The 18298-nt window shown below is 36.6% G+C and overlaps 1 protein-coding gene across 2 annotated transcripts in view; it reads left to right on the forward strand.

Moving 5' to 3' along the window:
* The window catches only part of NOX4 (NADPH oxidase 4), a 142109-nt gene that overhangs the window by 61597 nt on the left and 62214 nt on the right, over window positions 1-18298 (forward strand). For both annotated transcript variants that reach the window (XM_024761781.1, XM_024761787.1), the window contains one exon: window positions 15233-15293. In XM_024761781.1, coding sequence (XP_024617549.1) covers window positions 15233-15293 — 61 coding nt within the window. The remainder of the gene's footprint in view (window positions 1-15232; window positions 15294-18298) is intronic.

Here is an 18298-nt window from a genome sequence, read left to right on the forward strand (position 1 = left end):
ATTTATTATATATATATATATATATATATATATATATAGTCTACATATAGTAGTATATATATAGTAGTTACAGTAGTTTCTCCAATAGTGATGATAGACACCCTTTCATCTGGTGCTGTGTGGGCTGCAGGTGACAGTGAAAGGGGAAATGTGTCACCACAAGTAACAGTGGAAACTTAGTTGCCCTCATGAGATATAAAACCAACAGGAGTCCTGAGGCCATCAGGAGCCAAGTAGCCATGTCACACCCTTCACTCCTGTAGCACATGCACACCCTACAGGGTGGCTGAATAGGATTGCCCACATCCTATTAGGGCAGCAGGAAGCTTGGGGAGTAAATCTGATCAACAACCATTCAGGTGTGATGTTTCAGCTCAGTCATGAAGCCATTTTCATGTGATTGCATCCACTACAGTCAGAAGCACTGTGCTTTAGTTCTGATAGTTGTAAGACATGTTTCTATTTCTCTGCATCCCTACATCCTGTAGGCATAAAGTCGGTAACATAAAAAGAAGGAGGAGAATGAAAAAGGGAGAAATACACAAGTAAGTTTGTCTTGATAGAGTAGTTTAGGAAGTTTGGCCCAATCTTGGGGTCATATGAAATTTACTTCAGAAATTAACCTTTCTTTGTGTTTGAAAGTTTTTTCCAGGTTTATTGAGGTATAATTGAAAAATGAAAATTGTATATATTTAAGGTGTACAAATGAGACTATATTTTGAAAATCGTTTCTTCATCATAGCATTAAGTAGAGAATATGGAATAAGCAAAGAAGGTGGTTGCTGAATGTCAACTACAGAGAAGAGAGGGATTTTTTATAAAAATGGTTTTCAACATACACAAAAGTAGAGAGAATAGTATAATGAACTCCCACATTCCCATCACCCAGCTTCAACCAAAAAGAAAAGAAGAGTGTTTACTTTTGAGTATATATTCCGTCACTGAAAACTTTTATGTTCTCTCAAAACAGAAAATCCAGGAACTTTTCACCTGTGTTACACACTGAGTAGATGCTTCTAGATCTAGTCTCTTTCAGCTGGCCTAGAACTTTTTTACAGGGCAAAAGAGAAATAACATAAAGTGTTGTGTAGAATCTGAAGGGCTTTAAGCAAATGCTTTATGTGGCCTGGTCTGCTTCCTGAAAGCTGATTGGGGAAGAGCTGTGGTAACCCTGTAGCTGGCTTGAGGCACGGATGGGAGGAAAAGAAAAGAGGAGAAGGGAATGTAGGGAACAGAGGAGCAGCAACTGGAAATAGGAGAGAGAGCTAAGAAAGGGAGAACAAATTACATGTGAGGTCAAAGGTAGTAAATATTCACACAAATGACAGGAACTTTAGAATTCAGTCCCAACTCTGTCACTTATTAGTTCTGTCTGAGAGTGGATCTCTGCTCTCATCAACTCCCAAATAGTAGTGTTTGGCTATGAATCAAAAGAAAAGATAGGGATAGCAGTCTAAAGATAAAACAAGCTAAAATGATATAAGAATTTTCTCAGGTACTTTACATTTTGTTGTGTGAATGAAGGACTATTTACATTCCCCCACTCCCACCCCGTGGAATCCTAAGGTGTAAGAATAGGAATAACAATACATTATTCTTTTTTTTTTGCGGTACGCGGGCCTCTCACTGTTGTGGCCTCTCCTGTTGCGGAGCACAGGCTCCGGACGCGCAGGCTCAGCGGCCATGGCTCACGGGCCCAGCCGCTCCGTGGCATGTGGGATCTTCCCGGACCGGGGCACGAACCCGTGTCCCCTGCATCGGCAGGCGGACTCTCAACCACTGTGCCACCAGGGAAGCCCACAATACATTGTTCTTGGAGAAAGAATATTGGTTTAGTGACTACTTTGAGAAATAGGATGTATTTGGCTGGGTGCGGAGACGGAAGAGCTTCTCCTCACCTCAGTGAAGCGCTGTTAGGTATACAGTCCTCCTGAGTCTCCTTATGAGCAGCTTCCTACAGCAAAGGACCATCACCCTGACTCTAAAGGAGGTCTGGTAAGTCCTCAGCACAAGGGCTCTGTGTCCACTACAGGCTTGTTTCAGAAGATTCAGGGTTGGAGTGTGTTGGATGGAGGCAAAGAGGTTGGATGCCTGGGATTCTGTATCCATCATAGTTTTTCTTCTTTCTTACTTTCTTCAATTAAGAAAAGATTTTTCCTTTTTCCTTCTGCTTCTTCCAGGCCAGTCTTCAGTTCTCTTCAAGGAACATGGTCCTCTGAAAATTCTCTAAGAAAAACAAGAAAGAAAAGACCTAAAATAGTTTGGAAAATAGTGGTTAGTGTATATCGCTTTTAAAAATTCATAGTTTCTCTTACCATATTAATGGTTTTAAGACGTTCTTTAATAAATAATCCCATTAAATTTTATTCACCCATTTATTTAACCCTTTTCTACTTTCTCACTTTTAGATCTTTGTCTAGACTAATCTCTTTGCCCTAGAAACCAACCACTGCTTCTTCCACTTATTCACTCTCCAAATACCATACATTCTCTTGACTTTTTCCTTTTATAAGACCCTGTATATTCTCTTCAGCAATTAGTGCCATTAAATTACCTGTTTAATACCTGTCTTCCTCCTAGACCATAAGCTCCAGGAACCCTTTCAAAGTTACGTTCATAGCACAGCATCTGGTACACGGAGTATCACAATATATATCTGTTGAAAGAGTGAAAAACGCTTAATATATAATTAGTGTTTGGGACTTACCTTGAGAAATACTTCATAGGTGGATTGTCTTTTCCTCCCATCTCTCACTTGGAAGGTGAAGCCAGAGAAAAGGAAAAGCTAGAGGATTTAAGGAGAAAGAGGAAATGCTTATGGCTGATATGTCTCTCAGTCAAAGAGCAGGCTTCCAGTCAGGTTCTGAGTCTAATCTTTAAGGTCATGATGACTATTTCTCTTTAGCTGATAAGAGGAATGGGAAATGTACTTATGGCAGAGGTAGTTTGGGAAGAACCACCAAAGAAAAAGGGAAACAATTTACTGAGAACATCTGGTTAGAGACAGCAGGTCAATTTTTCACCTCCACTGCTCCATTCTCAGGGCTAACAGTGGAAAATAACTTGCTCCTAATTTCTGTTGCTTATTTGACAAATGTTATCAATATATCTTAGGTTTGCCTAGCAACCTGCAGGTCAAAATGGATCTTGACTTTGCAAGTTTAGGTTTTGTATTCACATTTATCCTTATTCTAAACATCATTTTTTGTATGTTTTGATTATGCCATATTAAACCTCAAAGTGTTAATTGTTTTAGAAAGAATTATATCTCATAGATATTTTAAATTGCAACAAGAGTTGGCTTCCAAAAGAAATTTTAAGGCAAAGGAAGATTCTTCTCACCAGACCATCTGTGTACCATGTACTTTGTGTAGGCTTAGGAAATGGTTTATAGCCCTCCCACATTTGGGGGGATTGCTAGCTGTCTCACTCATACCATGCCCCAAGGGAGTCTCTGTTTTTGTAAAAGGGAAAAGAGGTGAACTGTACTGCTGCCTGGAAATGAATTTGAGTAAAGCAAAAACATTTCTAAGCTAAATTTTACATTATGCTATTATGTTAATTTACTGTCTTTTCCTGCCATTTCCTTCCTTTTGTCCAATTACTTCTGTTTGGCACTTACATGTAAAATACATACTTTTCAAGCATTTTCACTGGATAGTTTTAAGGGTTCCTTTGAAATAAAACAAAGCAAAACAAAGTGACTTAGGGCTTCCCTGTTGGCGCAGTGGTTGAGAGTCCGCCTGCTGATGCTGGGGATGCAGGTTCGTGCCCCGGGCTGGGAAGATCCCACATGCCACGGAGCGGCTGGGCCCGTGAGCCATGGCCTCTGAGCCTGCACGTCCGGAGCCTGTGCTCCGCAACGGGAGAGGCCACAACAGTGAGAGGCCCGCATACCGCAAAAAAACCCACAAAAAACAAAGTGACTTCCCATATGCCAATTCCCACTAAAATTGTATACACACCCCATTTTTGTCAAGGATAATAGTACCTACTAATTAAATGCCTAAACAAACTTTGAAAATATTATATTATTTAGTTCTATATTTCTATGTGATGTGTACTGTTAACTCTCTATGATACAGAAAATAATGTGACTCAGAAATATTAGATAGCACACAACTAATTAGTGGCACAGGTGAGATAGAAACACAGACTGCCTGGCTGAGAGGTGTATTGTTAGCTCTTCGGCCCTGTCTCTCTCATGCCTCACCACCTAGCCATGTTCAGGGCATTCATATTTCTAAAACTCCTATTGCTCTTAGACATACTTGTTGGAGTCAACAGAAAAGAATTACCATTTAAAAGAGAAGTTTATGAAATTATAAAAATGTATTTTCAAGAGAAATATGAAGTTGAAAGTTTTATATTGCCCACACTACTAAGCTCTTCAAATATTGTGGGGAGTTGAAAGTCAAATTCCCCTGTTAGAAAAGTCTACTATTTACTTTGATCTATTGTGTCAGTATAAGGAAAAATCAAATCTATAAAATATCCATTGGATCCCAGATTCAGTAGCTTGAATTTCACCTCATTTTTTAAACAGAGATGAAGCTTTTACAACTGAAAATAACAAAAGAAGTTGGTGCAAAGATAAGGTACAGAAGCACTATAGTATTTTTCATAATTTCTGTCAAAGTAAGGCTAAGTTTTGACTACTGATTTAATTAGGAACTCAAAGGTTGGACTTTTCATTGCTTAAAGTGCTTCAACATCTCTTATACTTGACACTGACTTTGCTACACATGGAAGCCATGCTAATCTGGTGGGTGTTCCCAGAAAGTTGTGATTGTTCTCTGCGGTAGCACTTGCATTCTCTCAGGGTGTAACCAGCAGGAACGTTTGCTGACAAAGGTTGTTGGAGATCAGAGGCTACTGTACAGTATTAGACCGTAGATTATGGAATCCTGGACAGCTGGGATTGGAGACCTGAATACCCCACTTATCAGTACTGTGACCTTGAACAAGATAATGAACACACTTACCTTTGGTTTACTTCTTTATAAAACATGGATAATAATAGTAACTTCTCTATGAAGCTTTGAATGTGAATTAAAAAGATATAATCAAGCTAAGCGTGGTGCTTGGCACACAGGAGGTTCTCAGTCAGTTAGAAGTTGTTTCTGTTGTGGTTGTGGTTTTTCTCACTCCAATCCCACAATTCAAAAAAATTTTTTTTATTGGAGTATAGTTGATTTACAACGTTGTATTAGTCTCAGGTGTATAGCAAAGTGAATCAGTTATACATATACATATATCTACTTTTTTTTTAGATTCTTTTCCCATATAGGCCATTACAGAGTACTGAGCAGAGTTCCCTGTGCTATACAGTAGGTCCCTATTAGTCATCTATTTTATATATAGTAGTGTGTATATGTCAATCCCAATCTCCCAATTTATCCCTCCCCCCACTTCTCCCCTGGTAACCACAAGTTTGTTTTCTACATCTGTGACTCTATTTATGTTTTGTAACTAAGTTCATTTGAACCTTTTTCTTAGATTCCACATACAAGCATTGTCATATGATATTTTTATTTCCAATAATGAGTGGACAATCAAAACAGGATTAAACTGAATTTTTTTTTTTTTTTTGCTTCCTTCTCCAGCTTGCAATAACTGACTAAGCTCTGGCCACAGACTGGTTTAGAAACAGTCATTTAGGGGACTGATGATTTGCCTCTTGTGGTTTACTAGCCCGTGGGATGAAGGATGTTTCAGGTTGGGTTTCCAGGGAAACGGACTGGGAGTAGAGATTTGCGTGCCAGAGGTTTGTTGGTTAGTGTGCTCAGATCAACACCTGGTAAAGAGTGAGGGACTAAGGAGGCAAGGCAGAAGTTGAACTGTGATATAGTCTCCACAGAGGCCTCAGCAGCTCACACAGGAGATCTGCAGGTAAAATGATAGTTCAGAGTTGTCCTGTCTTGAAGTCAGGAGGACAAACCTGTGTACTCCCAAATTACAGTCATTGGGTTTGACGCTTAGACATGGGTGGGGAAGCGTTTGTCTGTGGATGGCAATTCCTGGGGAGGGTCTCAGAAGTAGCTCTCAGCAGGCAGCACTTTCAGCAGCTGGGAGATTGGGGAAATGAGTGTTTTAATACTGAAAATTGGGAAAAGGGAGAAGGGAAGAAGACCTGAACAGGGCACCACTGTTTCCACTACACACAACACTTAGATAGATGTATTTAAATTTATATATTTATATACATTTATATACCTATAAATATATAAAAGGTGTATTAAAATATAGCTTCTGTGAGATAATTCTATTTTTAAAACTTAAGGCACATATAAATTCTAATAGTTTATCTAAAGTTATTGAACTTTAAAACATTGTAGTCCAAACAGCAGATTTACTTGTTTCTTTGCTGTGAGGGAAGGAGGTATCTAAAACATAAATTGTTTAAAGGATCAAAAAAATCAAAGTAACACAATTGATGACAAAGTTGGAACCAAAATTCAAGTTTTCTGATTCTTTTCCTTCTTTAAACCTTTATTGACTTAAAACCTGGGTAGATTTTTCTTTTCTTTTTTTTTTTTTGACTACATAGTCGATCTCTTAAAGTGTTTTCTAGCTGTGCTCTGTAATTACCAAACTTTGGATTTTCTGCCAAAACAAATGTATAAAGGTATGCTCTCATCTAATTTGATATGTAAATCAGAGATGATTTTAAAAAGTCGAACTTAAGAAAGCATGAAACCTACTGCTTACTACAGAATGTAACATCTCTTTGTATTTAACTGAGGTAGATATTATTTATGTTTATTAATACTTGTCATGGATTCTCAAGTAAAAAATGCAGAATCTGCTTTTGTATAGCAGTAATTGATTGAAGTTTGCATAAATATCTGTATCCTTTCATTATTATTTTTTTTCAGAAACACACGTGCTTTCCTGACATCTGTATTTTAAGTTGTATGATTCATTATTTTTAAACTTGGATAACCTGATTTCACATATTTTTCCATGAGTCACAGGAAAGTCTAGTTGTTAGTTTGTTATTGTCTGTACTTTTACATAGCATGCCTGCACTTGCCATCATTTTTGATTTTTGTTTTTCATGTCTCAACCAGTCACTTTGGGAATAGTCCTTCCAGTTTTCAATGAAAACCAGACAAGAATGGCCATGGATTTCTCAAGACTGGCAAACTATTTTTGTTATTATTTGTTTAATTCCATGGGTTTAAATATAACCAGGAAGTCTGCATCAGTTGTTTTGATCTTGGGTCTTGATCTCATCTATTTAACTCTTAAAAATTACTTTTCTCTAGGGTTTCACAAATCTTTTGCTTGGACAATTTAGAAACGCAGCTGGGATGGATGATACATTAGCAAGGCAACAATGTGTCTTAACCATAGAGCAGGCACAGTGGTGGAAATCGCTCCAGAAGGTCACTAATGTTCAGGAAACTTAACAGGGCATCTGAATTCTCTGAAAATTAGGCATTATCTAACTGCTCTAGTTTGACTTTTTTCCAGGGGAAAAGAAAATATTCCTTCAGTGCCTAATGTGATCCTGCATGATAAATATGAACTTAAATAGGTCAATGTATTCAGAGCAAACCTGTTGTTTAATATTAAACTTGGTTTATTCAATTGGTATTTTTGGATGCCTCCTTTTACCTAGATACCAAAGAGAAGATGATCAATAAAAGCTCCTTTCTCGACTTAACATCTCCTTTCTGCTACTGCCCCATTTCTCAGTTCTTCCTTTCCTCTTATTCTCTGTTAAATCCACCAACTTTGCCCATACCACTCTACTTAAACATTTCCGAGGTCAACAGTGACCACGTTATTGCTAGGTCCAAGGGTCATTTCGCAGTCCTCAGTTGGACTGACCTCTCATCTCCATTTGGCACAGCTGACCACTTGCTTTATCGACACCCTGCTTTCATTTTGCTTCCAGGACATCCACTCACCTGCTTTGTCTCCTAGGGTTCTGGGTACTTTTACTTGGTCTTTCTTTTTTTGCTATTCCTTGTCATCCCATGACCTCTAAATATCAGAACACTCCAGTGTCCATTCCTTGAACTACTTTTCCTCTCCAGCTAAATTCATTTCTCTGGTGATCTTTCCTATTGATGTATCCGTATTCTATCATCTCCCAAATTTATATTTCCAGGCCCCATCTCTGAAATTCAGGATCCTGTATCCAATCGTCTACCAGGAACTTCCACTTGGATGTCTAATAGACATCTTAAATTAACATGTCTAAAATTGAACTAACCTTTGGCCTTCCAACCTATTCCACCCACCATCTTCTCCCACTTCAGTTTAATGCCAACTCAGTTGTCCATGTTGCTCGGGCTGAAAACCTGAACATCATTCTTGACTTTTATCAGTTTTTTAAAATATAGGCAAAAATCCATCCACAAATTTTCTTGGCTCTACCTTCAAAATATGTCCACCATTTCCACCGTTGCCACCCTGGTCCAATCTACTACCATTGGATAGCCTCCTGACTCCTCTGCATCTGTCTGCCCTTACTCAGCTACCATTTTTTTTTTTTTTTTACATTTTTATTGGAGTATAACTGCTTTACAATGGTGTGTTAGTTTCTGCTTTATAACAAAGTGAATCAGTTATACATATACATATGTTCCCATATGTCTTCCCTCTTGCGTCTCCCTCCCTCCCACCCTCCCTATCCCACCCCTCTAGGTGGTCCCAAAGCACCGAGCTGATCTCCCTGTTCAGCTACCATTTAATCTTAACAAGCTGCCAAGGTGATTATTTTGAAATGAAAATCAGATTATGTCATTTTTCTGTTAAGAAAACAGGCAGTTTTCACCTTGAGCTATACTTGATATCTGTTGACTTATATCTGCATGAGTGTGCATGTGTGGGGAGGGGTGTGAGTGGAGAAGGGAGATCAGAGGTCAGAGTGTCTGGAATAGACTAAGGAAAAGGAAGGATGGTAGGAAATAATGTCAGAGAAGTCATGAGGAGTCAGATTATGTAGGGTTTATATGACAATGCAAGGGCTTTGGTTTTTACTTTGAGTGAGGAAGGAGCCATTGGATGGCTCTGGGTAGAGGAAGGACATCACCTGGCTTAGTTGTTAACAGGAGCACTCTGGATGCTATGTTAGGGTTAGATGAAGGGCAGAGCAGAGAGACTAGTTAGGAGGCCGTTGCGGTCATCCACCTGAGGTATGATGCTGCTTGGACCAGGATGGTGACAGTGAAGCTGGTGAGAGGTATCAGGTTCTTAATATCTTGGAAAGAGTTAGCAGGATTTCTTGATAGACTGGGTATGGAATGGGAAGGAAATACAAGAGTTAAGGTTTTTATTTTACTTTTTTTATTTATTTTTTTGTTTTGTTTCTTGGTCTGAGCAACTGGAGCCACATTATCTGAGATAGGGAGGGCCCTCCCTATCAAATTCTCATCTACAAAAGCTCTCATTCTGATGAGAATTTGTAGAGCTCAGTTTGGGATATGTAAATGTGATATGGCACTTAGTCTACTTTTATCAAATATTTCCTGAGCAAATGAATGACATCTCAGCCCTACTTTCCACTGTACAGGTTATTCCTGTATCTTGAGCCATTTTTGTCCCACCTCTACTTGTCCTACTTGTGTTTGGATTTGTGGGAGCGTAGCTGCCTGGCTTGTGCTTGGGGTGAGGTAATTTGGGGGTCAAGTTATCCCATATACAGACGTGAACACATTTCTTCTCTTTTTTAAAATTATAAGTCCAACCTCAGCTTTCTTCTATTGTCTGTGAGGTCTCTGAGACCTAAGTATTCCCAATGAGGTGTGAGAAAGATGGGCTTGCTTCTCAAGGTGATCCCCTTTCTGAGGGTTGTACGATTTCAGCTTTGGAATTTTTTCCAGGGAGTTCCCAAACCACCATGTCACCCGCATTTCGTCTTTCAAAATGTGTTGACACCTCTCTATTGTTGTTATCATTCCCTGTGTTACCTTTGATATTGTCATGTGTATTTTTATATTCATAAATTGTTATTTCAGTGTTTTGTTTTTTTTCTTTTGAGGGAGCTGAGATAAATTCCATTGAAGTTAGCAAAAATCTCACTTACATACTTTTCCAGGATCTTTCTGTTTAATATTTAGCATTTTTTTCACGAAACTATACAAGTAAACACTAACTTTTTCCTTCAAGTAAACCAGTAAACATTGACATGTTTTATTTGTTAAAACGTTTAGAGTCACGATGTTGCACTAATTGGGATGGATTTTGTGCTTCTGGCTCATTATCTCCTCTCTTACTTTTAGAACGATCCTCATTTGTGAAGTTACATGAGCTCCTAGTATAGTCTGTGAAACTTTTTAATACTCAATACATGTTTGTTGAATGTTTGAATAAATTGTAGAAGAATTGCCCATTGTTGAAGTCCTTATTCATTCTCAGGTTAATTCTCCAATATTTTATTAAATGATATTTGAATGCATACCCAATAAGGGTAAGATGCTATAGAATATATGATAATGATTTAGAAATAGTTCTTGATCTCAAGACACTTATAGTATATTAATACTGGAAAAATTACACAAAATTAAAGAGGTAAACTGTAATGAAGGGCATTAAAGTCAAGTAATTTGGAATTTCAGAGAAGAGAGGGATTTTTGTAGCATGGGAAATCAAGATTTCTTCATGAAAGTGGTAGCATTTGAGATGGGCCTTAAAGAATTACCAGTGTCCAATATGAGAAATGGGAATGAAGTCATTCTAAATGAGTATACTAGTAAGTGAGAAAACGAAGAGACAAGAAAATATATTAGTTGATCCATGTTGGCTTAGCTGGATTAGAGTGAATCAAAGAGGAAAAATGGGATATAAAATTGGAAAGAATTTGGAACAAATGTGGTTGGTCAGAGACCATAGGAAAGAAAGAATGTGCATGTTTTCCCATAAGAGGATACGAAAGGTTAATCAATAGATTGCTGTAATCAGACGTTTTCTTCGGTAATATTATTTGAAAGGACTTGAAAATTGATTGAATGCTGGCATGAAGAGAAATACCTGGTATTACTCTGAGATTTGAACCTCTGTTCTGGTGGGATGTAGGTTCCATGTCCAGACCTAGGGGAATTAAAAGGAGAAGATAATTTGGGAAAGAAGAGAACAGCGATTTTAGATATATTACATTTAGAGCAAATTTCAAGTAGAAATTATCTAGCAGGCATAGAAAATGTGAAACTAGAACTTTGGAAAAGAGGGTTAAAAATAAAGACCTGACAATAATGATTAAAGAACATCATATTCTGTGATCATTTTCTCTGGTTTAAGAAATTTGTTACATTGAAAATTTAATATTTAACATAGTAACATCCATTTTAGAATTATTTTTATTTATTGTTGCAAACCTCTTGATTTAAAATAAACACATTGTGGCTTTTAAATTCATTTCCCGTGTTGAATAAATTCTTGTGCAGTGACATCATTTTTACATTTTGTTCTCAAATGTAAGATGATTATGTAATATCTGTTTATATTTTTGTGGGACTGTTATAAAATCATTAGTCATTTGAGCACATTAAAAACCCAAAACCTTTTTGAACAAAAAATTTGAAAGAAAAGGTTGTTTTTCTCCAGGATATCAAAGTACACATTCCTCCAGGTCTCTTGCAAATTCTGTCATTCTATTTTCTTCTCCTTAAACTAGGTGATGAGTATTCTGCTACTTATATTAAGGTCAATATCAGCCAAACTCCATTCTCTTCATCTAGGAAACTTAAGTGAGACTAAAGTAAGACTCAGGAATGTTTTAATGTTTATATTTTAAATTAAACTTTTAAAGTATGTAAATTTATAAACATTAGAAAGCTTAATAATAAATTTTAAAAATAGATGTGTATGAAATGAGTTATTTTCTCTGTCTTCGATTTTACTTCCCAGAAATTAATATTCTTAACAATGTATCCTATAGTCTCATCAATGTATTTGTGTATAGAGGAAAAACACTAATATCTGTTTTTAAAAATTTTATTATTTATTTATTTATTTATGGCTGCGTTGAGTCTTCATTGCTGCACGTGGGCTTTCTCTAGTTGCGGAGAGTGGAGGCTAGTCTTCATTGTGGTGCGTGGGCTTCTCGTTGCGGTGACTTCTCTTGTTGCGGAGCACGAGCTCTAGGCGCATGGGCTTCAGTAGTTGTGGCATGTGGGCTCAGTAGTTGTGGCTCTCAGGTTCTAGAGCACAGGCTCAGTAGTTGTGGTGCACAGGCTTAGTTGCTCCGCGGCATGTGGGATCTTCCCGGACCAGGGCACGAACCTGTGTCCCCTGCATTTGCAGGTGGATTCTTAACCACTGTGCCATCAGTGAAGTCCCCTAATATCTGTTTTAATTTTAATAATGTGAACTTTACTACATGTCCTACAACATATTTTAACTGAAAATTTGTCATTAGCATATTTATTTTTAATGTTCTAAGAGAAACAAGATAGCCAAAGATATGAATACTTTATTATTTCTTCTCTTTGAGAAGTTTTCTAAACACTTTTAAAAAGATAGTGAAACAACATTAAGGAATCACTTCACTGTGCTTTAGACAACATTAATGAATCTGAACATTATTTTTGCAAAGGTACTAAAATGTGATTCTAAGATTTTCAGTCATTGTTTCAAACCATACATGGTGAAGTCATTCTGTGTGCTATTCTATTCAGGCCCCCTTCAAATCTGGGGTGATATGACTGGGCAAAGACTCTGTTAAAATCTGTCTTCTTCATTCCTAGCTAGTCTGAGGAAGTATCAGTAATTTATAAAGGCATCATTCCCAAGAGTTTGAGAGGAGCAATATTGTGTTCTACCTGTTCACAACCAGATCAACCTTAAAAGCTATCCTGATACATTTGGCCAACACTTAGAAGAAGGAGGTTTATAGGCTCCTACAAGGCCTGAGGGAATGTTAAACATCATATGTAATTATCTTTTACAATGTCTGCACTGAAAGAATGGAACAGAGTTATGAATATTTGGCAAAATGTGCATTTTCCTTTAGAATACATTATAAGATTAACTCAAGCCAGATGCGCACTCAGGCATACAAAGACTAACTTTGTTGCTCTCTTCTTGGCTTAGATCTTCTTTTCATAACCTAAGATTTAGTTCACAATAAGGGAAACATCAAGAGACATGGGAACAATCAGATTGGTAGCTTGGAACTCTGTTGGGATTCTTGCTTTCTGGCAGCTACAACTTTTACAGCATAGAGGCTCTGGCCAGCGTTAAGTATTGATAGTACGAAGTAAAAGTGGTGGTGGGTTTTTACAGATCACATCATCTTATTTGGAGATTTACTAATGACAAAACATTGCTCTTGGAGTTATTAAAAACTAGAATGTAAATTAAATAATTAAATGTTAGATTGAGAATTATAAATGAAGTAATATTTTAATAGTATAAATAATATTTAATATGATTTTTATATTCTTTTCATTTATTTCAATATTTTAAACTACAGTTAGTAGTAATAATCCTATTAGAAACACTGATTGTGAAATAGTGGTTTGGAAATCCCATGTTACAATAAATCTCAACCCTGAACATGTGCTTTTTAGTTTGTTTATGATTTGTCATGAAGAAATGATTAATACCTAACTTTTTATTTAGTGTTTTCACTGACCTCCAAGCTACTTATCTTCTTTGATGAGTTGTTTACATATCTCCATGGTGTCTTCACCTTCCTTTATTTCTTTTCCCCTGAGCATCCCTATGTGACCTACGTTAATTAGTCAACATAGTGAGCTTGAGGATCTTCAACTTACTTCACGTAACCCATTCTCTATCACAAGGCCCACAGAGCCACTGGCATATTCTTTCATCTGTGCTTTAACTTCAGCCCATATTTCCCCTTAATTCATATTGTTGTACATTGATTCCACTAATTTTCAACAAATCCTTTTTTTCCCTCTACTCCATTTGACTTCTCATGCAATCCTTAGCCATTTTCCATATCTTTGCTTTAGTGGAGACAGTGGCCTGCCATAGTTACGAACTGTGTAGGCAGACAAACCCAGACCCAAATTCTGTCTTGGGCAAGTTGATTTTTTTTTTCCTTTTTTAAAATTTTTATTGGAGTATAGTTGATTTAAAATGTTATGTCAGTTTCTGCTGTATAGCAAAGTGAATCAGTTATATATATATCCACTCTTTTTAAAGACAGGTCACCAGGGTTATTGTGAGCTTTTAGAAATGAGGCACTTAGCCCTGCCCTTGGTACATGATATTCAATGAACACTGGCTAGTCACATGCAGGTGATCCCTTACCCATAATGCTTATGCTAGATGTATTTTCGGAATTCAGAATTTTGAGGGTTGTAAAAGGTATGCATAATTAATATATTACCTAAGATGTCTAGTAGGATATGAGGCAGCATTCTTAAACAAATGGGTATTTCTGTAGGAAAATAGTTCTGTATGAACTTTTATACAGAAGTATTAACCTCCCATCATTACCTTCCCATCAATTCAGGTCTGATAGTGCCACCAAATGTGTTATGAAAAAACTCATTTTTGAAAATCTCTGAATTTTAGAATTGTGGAAAGGGATTGGGATTCTGTAAAATAAAGGGAGATACTGCATTTTCTTATTGTGAACTAAAAACTATTCTCTCATTTTTACTATGTGGCTGTTTCCTATATTTGCTAAACATGGGACCACATGTACTTTTTCTCACCTCCAGTACCACAGCTTACTCCCCTCCTCAGGTACCCTTGCCACTTTACTCCAGATTTCTTCTGAGAATTATGGGAGGGAATGAAATAAAACTCTTTCAGTAGGAGTTTCTTCACTGGACACAGAAAATTCAGGTCACATTGATAATTATTATTTTCATTTCCCCGGAATTTGTTAGGATGTGAATCGTATCAGAATATCTGCAAAGAAAAAGACACCAAAATCATTAGTCTCCATTTCTTCCTTCGTGGTTAAAAGCTGTGTCCTCTTAAATATTTTAACTCAAAATATATTTAAGCAAGATTTATGCTTAGATGTAATATACTAGCCATTTTAGACTATGTGTATTTTTTATTTTATATAATAAATACGGGCTTTTCGAGAAACGTATAATGTCTTATTGACTGGTTGGCACTGCTTTTTTCCTCCCACTAATGAGGATCTGTATAGATTTTTTTTAGTCCATTCCTTTCTATTGCTTATTGATTTTGGAGATTTGCTCTGAGAATAAAAGTAGTAATTGAATCATACTCTGGTACTACATAATTATTATTCAGAATTGACTCCAGTATTTATTTATTTTTTTAGTGTCCTACTGAAACCAAAGCAACATTTGGGGTCCACCTTAAAATAGTAGGAGACTGGACAGGTATGTAGAACATAAAGTTTTAAAATATACGCTTTGAAAATAATGGGTCATACAATAATGTTGATGTCTAAGTAGTGGAATGACCAGCACGTATAGAAATGTGTATGTGTTCTCAAGCTGTTGTTTTGTTTTCCTTCTTTGCTTGTACAGTTTTAACATTCATGTGTTTTTTTTTTTCTTCTGTAAGATGCATTTTTGGAATTGGAATACCTTGGATATCAGTAATTGTTAATAGTGTGTTGTTCGTGTGATTGTAAATCATAGATTTCTACCTGCTTGTCAGATGTACTGGAAGTAGTGGGAACACTGAAATGTCTTTTAGAAAACGTCATTTTAAAATTAGTGGTTGGTTTTACTTTCAAAATAATCAACACCTGGGATTGAGATCACACAAATCTTCCAGTTCTTACATGATTGTCTGCATGGTATTATCTATATATATAGCAACTCTACAACATCTTTTGAATAGTGGTCATTTATAATAGCAGGTCTGTTGGTGATGTTTTACTCTTTTATTGACAAAATTTTTTTTATTATCTGAAAGGTGCATTGTATTAAGAGTTCTGAGTAAATAAACATTATTCATTCTTATATTCCCTTTGCCCAACAGAGTGACTGACAAGTGAGTGCTCAGCAAACGTTAGCTTGTTGGCTGGTTGTTTATTTTGGCTATTCAAAGGAAAGGATGCAAATGTAAATAAAAAATAATTTTGAATTGAATGCTAAACTAGGAGTTGGTTTGTGAAAACTATACAGAATCAGAAAAAGGCAGATTCAGTGTAATCTCGGGCAATAAGAGAAGCTTCACAGAGAAGATAAAATTTGAGCTGAACATTGAAAATCAGACAAATGAAGAAAGAAGAAGGTCATTTAAGTGAAATCCACAGCACTGTCAAAAAGAAAGGAAGGTAATGATTAAACCTTATTTGAGAAGTGTGAGTCAGTCAGTCTAGCAGAAGCAAAGATATTGTTCTGGGGAGTAGTATGGAAAAACCATTTACAGTCAGCATGGTAAAGATCTTGAATGCCTTGACAAGGTGTTAGAACAACTTAGGGATGTTAGGGAATCTTTGAAGGATTTGGAGCATCGTAATGTAAACGGTATTGATAACTTGCTAGTTGTTTAGATTAGGATCAAGGGAAGACTTATTGGTACTGGAAGGCAGAGGAGAAGGAGTCAATAAAGGAGTGAGGATGGAAACTGAGGACTAGAAGAAATGTATTTGCAAATGCAGCTTAAGAAGTTAGTATTGGAAAGGGGGGCACTAATTGTTGTAAAAATTAGGAAAGGACAAGATGTTATGTAACAGGGAAGAGATATTTTAGAAAGGACAGTGAAAGAGCTTATATTATACAGTTAAATAATAATAGTGTGTATAAAATCCTTTGTCTCTAAAAAGAGCAGTCAGCTTGGAAATGGAGATGAGAAGAAAATGGGGAAAATATGCAACATAGGATTTAATGGGCAAACAAAGAAACTAATCCAAAGATCTTTGAGCAGTGATGACCTATTTGGAATCATGAAAAATCAGACTTAAATTCATATTATTCATTTGATATCTTTCGAAAGAGATCATTGTAGTCCATTGTTAGAAGAATACTAGAAATAGTAATTCTCATAAGCCCAGAACTAGTTGATATAATAAAAATTGTTTTGCATTGTTTGGCAAATAAAGAATGAGCTGAAATTATTCTCTGGTAAGAATCCCAATATAGTAAGAATTAACTTCAATAAAGAATGGTAATTGATAGAATTCTATATCTGAAGGGTAACAAGCATAATGAAGTCATAATTTAATTCATCAGGGTAAACAGAAAGTTCATCAGGGTTTTTTTAAATTTTTATTTTTTAAACATCTTTAATGGAGTATAATTGCTCTACAATGGTGTGTTAGTTTCTGCTTTATAGCAAAGTTAATCAGCCATACATATACATATATCTCCATATCTCCTCCCTCTGTCATCTCCATCCCACCCTCCCTATCCCACCCCTTGGTGGTCACAAAGCACTCAGCTGACCTCCCTGTACTATGTGGCTGCTTCCCACTAGCTATCAGTTTTATACTTGGTAGTGTATATATGTCGATGCCTCTTTCTCACTTCGTCCCAGCTTACACTTCCCCCTCTCCATGTCCTCAAGTACATTCTCTATGTCTATGTCTTTATTCCAGTCCTGCCCCTAGGTTCTTCATAAACATTTTAATTTTTTTTTACATTCCATATATATGTGTTAACATATGGTAATTGTATTTCTCTTTCTGACTTACTTCACTCTGTATGACAAACACTAGGTCAATCCACCTCACTACAAATAACTCAATTTTGTGTCTTTTTATGGCTGAGTAATATTCCATTGTATATATATGCCACATCTTCTTTATCCATTCATCTGTCAATGGACAGATGTCTGGACTATTGTAAATAGCGCTGCAATGACCATTGTGGTACATGACTCTTTTTGAATTATGGTTTTCTCAGGGTATATGCCCAGTAGTGGGACTGCTGGGTCATATGGTAGCTCTATTTTTAGTTTTCTCAGGAACCTCCATACTGTTCTACATAGTGGCTGTATCAATCTACATTCCCACCAACAGTGCAAGAGGGTTCCCTTTTCTCCACACCCTCTCCAGCATTTATTGCTTGTAGATATTTTGATGATGGCCATTCTGAATGGTGTGAGATGATATCTCATTGTAGTTTTGATTTGCGTTTCTCTAATGATTAGTGATGTTGAGCACCCTTTCATGTGTTTGTTGGCAATCTGTATATCTTCTTTGGAGAAATGTCTATTTAGGTCTTCTGCCCCTTTTTGGATTGGGTTGTTTGTTTTCTTGATATTGAGCTGCATGAGCTGCTTGTCAATTTTGGAGATTAATCCTTTGGTAGTGGCTTCACTTGCAAACATTTTCTCCAATTCTGATGGTTGTATTTTCGTCTGGCTTATGGTTTCCTTTGCTATGCAAAAGCTTTGAAGTTTCATTAGGTCCCATTTGTTTATTTTTGTT

Source organism: Neophocaena asiaeorientalis, unplaced genomic scaffold (genome assembly GCF_003031525.2).
Source record: "Neophocaena asiaeorientalis asiaeorientalis breed wild unplaced genomic scaffold, Neophocaena_asiaeorientalis_V1.1 scaffold605, whole genome shotgun sequence".
In the NCBI taxonomy this organism is placed as follows: domain Eukaryota; kingdom Metazoa; phylum Chordata; class Mammalia; order Artiodactyla; family Phocoenidae; genus Neophocaena; species Neophocaena asiaeorientalis.